Genomic DNA, 6,000 nt, shown 5'->3' with positions numbered 1-6,000 from the left:
CAACTTTTTGATTTGGGAGTTGTACATTAGTCACATCTCATACTTTGTGATAAATTTAGCACCATCTACTGGTGAAACTGCCCAAACACAATGCACAATAAGTTAGCATAGTCATGCACATCCATTTCACCATACACAAGCTTTATTATAGTAATAACCAAATAAATAAATACAGTATTGTATGGCCAAGACATCAAAATACCGTGTGTGTGAGATACTTCAGTTGTATTGATCTAGTCCATGCCTGGCTTGGATGTATAAAATGGAAAGGAAAGATTCATGTCATGTCACAAGGTCGGTGAACATAAATCTGGAACACCAAGTGCAAAAAAGTTTGCACCTCCTGTTTCTTGGGGTCATACTCCGCTACAAAAATAGAAGTTGAGTTGTAGGAGGTTATGACAAACTGGACAAGTTACTGCAGAGGGAGATGCAAACAAAATCCTTTATTTTGCTAGTAATATGTGAACATCCACTTTGACAGTTTTGATTCATTGTGGTAACAAAGAACATCTGCACATCTACGGAACCTGTTAAATCATGTTCCTCTGTTTTCTTCAGGTTGAAGACGTATACACTTTTGCACTTAACAGTTCATGCCACAGTGTTCTCTTATAGAGAAGAGAGCTTACTGCTCTGAAACAAGTTTGGCTAATCCTTTACATAAAAAAAAAAAAAAAAAAAGTTACACTCAAACAAGTTCAGACAATACTGAGTTAGACCAAATAGCTGCATTAAGAGCAAAGCGATGGCATTCACAGGCCTGTGTAGAACTGATGCTCAGCTTACAATACTGTACAGACAACACGAGACACTGCTGACAGTCTGTCTAGTCAGCCGCACTGTTCCCATAGTGTGCCAACTCCCAAACGAACAAATAAACTGGACCAGCAGAGTGCTGTGCCTTTTGTAAAAGTTCCATTGGAGCATAAGAATCATTTATGCTTGTGTGTAGCGGATGATCTCACTTAGGTCATAGCCTGTGACAGCAAAGGCATGGCCATCACCATCGCAGAACTTTGCGCCGCAAATCTGAGTGTCGGTCACGCATTCGTTGTAAAGGTGCTCAATCTGGACAGGGCAGAGGAGAGAAAAGTTTTTCCAAATAATCGCAAGACCAAAATGTCCAGCAAGTGAGAATCTTGTGGCTATTTTGCCACTCATTTTACAGTTTGCTAGTTGTAGCTGACCATTTTTGTCCAAATGTAGACTAGGCATGAATGTGCTTCTTAGTGATGTCAAACCCCATTTAAAATTGTGAATTAAAAAAAAAACAAAACAAAAAAAAAAAAACCCACACATTTTATACTGCCACAGTTTAATAAAACTAGAAGTAGTACAGCACTATGTTGTCATATTGCACAAAACAATCATGGTGAAATTCATCTCCTCATTATCCTGTTCTACAGGGTCGCGGGCAAGCTGGAGCCTATCCCAGCTGACTACGGGCGAAAGGCGGGGTACACCCTGGACAAGTCGCCAGGTCATCACAGGGCTGACACATAGACACAGACAACCATTCACACTCACATTCACACCTACGGTCAATTTAGAGTCACCAATTAACCTAACCTGCATGTCTTTGGACTGTGGGGGGAAACCGGAGCACCCGGAGGAAACCCACACAGACACAGGGAGAACATGCAAACTCCACATAGAAAGGCCCTCACCAGCCACAGGGCTCGAACCGGGACCTTGCTGTGAGGCGACAGCGCTAACCACTACACCACCATGCTGCCCATGGTGAAATTTAAGCAAATTTTTACCACAAACATTGTGCAGATTATAAGCATCAATGATTTACACATTAAGGAGGAGTCCCATACAAGTATATTAGGAACATCTGCTTATTCATGCAATTATTTAAAATCAGCCAATGACATGGCAGCAGCTTAAAACACTTTGAGACCCCACATGGTTACCCTTTTCAAATCTTAACTATCTGGTTTTGGAGCTTTTCCCTACACTGTAGCCTCAGATTTCTGTTCTTATCTGACAGGACTGGAACCTAATGTGGTCTTTTTTTGTTGCAGGCCATTCTGTGTAAACTCCATAGACTTGTGTGAAAACCCAAGAGATCAACCGTTTCTGAAATAATCACCAATAGCCATGCCATGGTCAAAGTCAGAGATCAAACCTGCCCGCCTCACAAATTCTGCTTTTGAGCTGTATCCGTATGCATTGTGCCGCTGCCGTACGATTGTCTGGTTGTATAGCTGCATGAATGAGCAGGTGTACAGGTGTTATTTAAGTGGCCGGTGACTGTACCTCTTCCCATTTAATATCAATGTTCAGACAGGTTACAACAGACAGTCTCTTCTGATGAAGAACTAGACAATTTTGGATAACAATCTTCATATACATACTGGAGGAGCTTGTTATACTTTCATCCCTTACCTCTACAGTGTTGTTTTCCAGGGCTGGGCTTAAATGCCACACACGAACGAAGGAGTCCTCAGCAGCTGAGAGCAGCTTCAAGTTGAACGAGGACAAGAAACACACGTTATGGTTCTTTGTACAAACCGTTTCCACAACACACTAGCATGTGCAAGATCTGTTTTCTCTCACCAATCCAGGGAAAGGAGCAATATCAAGGGAGTAGATCCAGCGAGCATGAGCATTAACCTCAGCATGCAGGATCCCAGTGATGCCTTCGTAGAGACGGATTTGGCCCGTGCCATAGGCAGCTATAACCGTGCCTTTCCACAGCTTCACCGATGAGCAACTCATACTGGTGGGACGAGGAGGCAGAAAGTGGTGGTTAAACCTGGGCAAGTTTGTTTCAGATTTCTAGTCAGTTTATCGTTTTAATATTTGTGTTAATGTTAAGATTTTGAACTCAGAAGAGTGGGATAAAAATAGAGCTGGAAGAAGAAAAAAAGAAACCCAACCCTCCTCCCCCACCAGACATTTTAGTCTCAAAATAACTAAAATGGCCATTAGAGAAACAACCACTTGTGATTATTCTCATCTATTTTGAGACTGATTTTTCTTCATTTTAGTGTTTATCAAGATCTCTAGCTATAATTGTTACAAAATTAACATCAGGGAAACATTTGAGGGGCAGCACGGTGGTGTAGCGGTTAGCACGGTCACCTCACAGCAAGAAGGTTCTGGGTTTGAGCCCAGTGGCCTTTGTGTGTGGAGTCTGCATATTCTCTCCATGGGTTTCCTCCAGTTCCCCCCCCCCACAGTCCAAAGACATGCAGGTTAGGTTAACTGGTGGCTCTAAATTGACCGTAGGCGTGAATGGTGGTTTGTCTCCATGTGTCAGCCATGTGATGATCTGGCGACTTGTCCAGGGTGTACCCTGTCTCTCGCCCACAGTCAGCTGGGATAGGCTCCAGCTTGCCTGCGACCCTGTAGAACAGGATAAAGCGGCTAGAGATAATGAGAGATGAGACCTAGACACTTTAGCCCCATCATCTGGTGGAACTATGCAAATGCAATAAAATCTACAATACAATGCATGTACTGTAATACTGAATATTAGGCCATTTCTCCATACGCACGTTCTGATAGGAGTGTAATATAATATGACTCCAAGTTAAACAAGACATTGCTATACTTAACTGCTTCCCCCCCCCAAAGAACTTACAGAATTAAACAGATTTCCCCTCATGTCCCTCTCCATCTTCCCTCATTTTACTTCACACACAGACGTTTTTCCATGCACTTACTCAAATCCAGGGATCTTGTTGAGAAGTTGGAAGTCCCCCCCAGACTTCCACACACACAGAAGGCCAGAGTCATCAGCACTCACCAAATCAGCCGTGTACTCCTAAGAGAGTATACAAGGCATAGTTCTTACTACGATTAATAAAAGGTGAGGAAATTTATTGCATGCTTCCATCACTTACGACTACATGAAATGTTCTGAAAAGGAAGCAAAAAAAAAAAATTTGCATAATCAAGAGAACGCCACCTGAACATGGGCTGCACTCAACACCGTAAACAACTATATTAAATGGCACACTATATGGCCAAAAGTTTATGAACACCTGACCATCACATCCATGCGTTTTTGAACACGCCATTCCAGATTGAGTGCCCCTTTGCCATTATAATAAAAGCTCCACTCCCCTAGGAAGGCTTTCCACTAGATTTGGGCACATGGTTGTAGGGATGAGTGTTCATTTAGCCACAAGAGCATTCATGAGATTGGGTACTGATGTTGGATAAGGAGGCCTAGGGCACTTAGTAACCACAAAATTTCACTTTTTCTTGCAGGTCACCAACAGTGATCCTTGGGGATTTATTTTTGCCTCCCTTACCATCTTCACTGTACATGGGACAAAAACTTGGGTCTTCTTCCAGGCAAGTTTGTAACAGTTCCAGTTGATGTCCACTTCTTTTAATTATTGCCCCAACAGTCAAAATGGGCATTTTCAGGCAAGTAGCTTAAAAAAAAAAAAAAAAAATTTATATCTATTCCCTGACTTATAAAGATCAACACTCCTCCCTCATTTGGTTTGTTTTCATGCGTCTTTCCCCACACAGATGGATGAAGGGAATCTGGCCTCCATGACCTCGTTTGTACCCCAGTTAATCAGGAAGTCATGGATTACAGCTTGAAAGCTCCTACACACTCCAATGAACTAAAAGTTGAATTTAAAGCATGCTTCAGGGACATTGTGTTCACCTTCATTTCCAGGCATGCCAATAATGTTTGCTGAAAATAAATATCTTGAGGGACAAGTTTTACTCTGAATAAATTCATTTCAATTTAAAAGTTGAATTTCTCATTTTTTCAGTGCAAGATTAAGCTACTTGACCAAAAGCTGGATTTTTAAAGCAGACCTTTATGAATCTTTACAAGGGGTGCCAATAATCGAGGGCACTGTATATGCCTTATTGTACAATAACATACTTGACATGACACACATTCTGTAATTACTACGTTAGTTGTCATGTCCCAGACAAGTCCATTTTGTCTGAAACTCTGAATTCCCCCCCAAATGCAGCTTTTCAACATCTTTCCAAAAGACTTTTTAGCTTCAAATTAGACACACATTATGAAAACGTAAAGGGTGAAATTGAATAGCAAGGTTCTGTCTCCCCAGGGCCCCAAGAGAATGGAAAGCCCATTAGGTTACTATTAAAGCATCACATTCCGTTCCTTAGGAACTTTCACAAGCCACAGAAGCTGATTATTGTAGAGTGTACTTTACCGTACTGCCTGAGCACTCAGACGCCATATCCGTGACCGAGTCAGTGTGTTCCTCCAGAACCTCAGACAATGTAATGTTACTCCCTTTACTGGGAACATCGAACACCAGCACTGCCCCAGAGTAGACCCCTAACAGGGACATGAAATGGAGAAATTATGATATCCATTATGGATATAAACATATACTTTCAATTATAAGTCAGTGTTTGGGTCCCTTACCTACACAGATGTATTTGTCCCTCACAGCAGCAATCCCTCGTGCAAAAACGGCCTTATCTGGTATCGAGGACATGGTATGAGTACCACAGACATACAAATGGTTGCATCAGATTGGAATATGATGTTACCTGTAGATGTCTCCGGTATGTCCAGTGCATGCCAGTACACCATAATAGAGCCATCAGACTCGTACATCTATTAAACATTTAGAATATAGACAGTAATATGGTGACTGTAGTTGTGTGAATATGCAATATGCACGACTAACCTGAATCCCTTTCTGAGATGTGACAACAAGGAGATCTCTAGATGGAAGAACACACCAAGCTGCCTGAATAGAGGAGAACAAAGTCTGATCCAGTGATGGACAGTTATAGTGACACCATGTAGAAAACCTTGATCAGATGAGCGTTTTAAATGGAACAAGCCTCCAAATCCAGCCAGGTTGACCTTATGCACATCTGTTCCCTTACACAAATCAGATCCACAACCACACTCCAGCTTTTCATTCCCTGGCTCAGGGGTTTGGAGAAAAACATGGAGCATCTATTACCCTGTCCACACTAGGGATTTTGTACCGATACGATACTACTTTCGTACCACAACACCTG

General features: G+C 42.0%; 1 protein-coding gene across 4 annotated transcripts in view; it reads right to left on the bottom strand.

Annotated features, from left to right (window-relative positions):
• Positions 1 to 426: 426 nt before the first annotated feature.
• The window catches only part of wdr54 (WD repeat domain 54), a 69,454-nt gene continuing 63,880 nt past the window's right edge, over positions 427 to 6,000 (bottom strand). For all 4 annotated transcript variants that reach the window (XM_060907171.1, XM_060907170.1, XM_060907167.1 and 1 more), the window contains exons 3-10: positions 5,658 to 5,720; positions 5,518 to 5,584; positions 5,390 to 5,446; positions 5,172 to 5,299; positions 3,681 to 3,781; positions 2,569 to 2,731; positions 2,398 to 2,472; positions 427 to 1,071 (exon numbers count right to left, since the gene is read on the bottom strand). In XM_060907171.1, coding sequence (XP_060763154.1) covers positions 940 to 1,071; positions 2,398 to 2,472; positions 2,569 to 2,731; positions 3,681 to 3,781; positions 5,172 to 5,299; positions 5,390 to 5,446; positions 5,518 to 5,584; positions 5,658 to 5,720 — 786 coding nt within the window. In that variant the 3' untranslated portion in view covers positions 427 to 939. The remainder of the gene's footprint in view (positions 1,072 to 2,397; positions 2,473 to 2,568; positions 2,732 to 3,680; positions 3,782 to 5,171; positions 5,300 to 5,389; positions 5,447 to 5,517; positions 5,585 to 5,657; positions 5,721 to 6,000) is intronic.

The sequence above is a fragment of the Neoarius graeffei genome, chromosome 24, assembly GCF_027579695.1.
Source record: "Neoarius graeffei isolate fNeoGra1 chromosome 24, fNeoGra1.pri, whole genome shotgun sequence".
NCBI lineage: Eukaryota > Metazoa > Chordata > Actinopteri > Siluriformes > Ariidae > Neoarius > Neoarius graeffei.
This window is presented reverse-complemented; position numbering and strand designations above follow the sequence as displayed.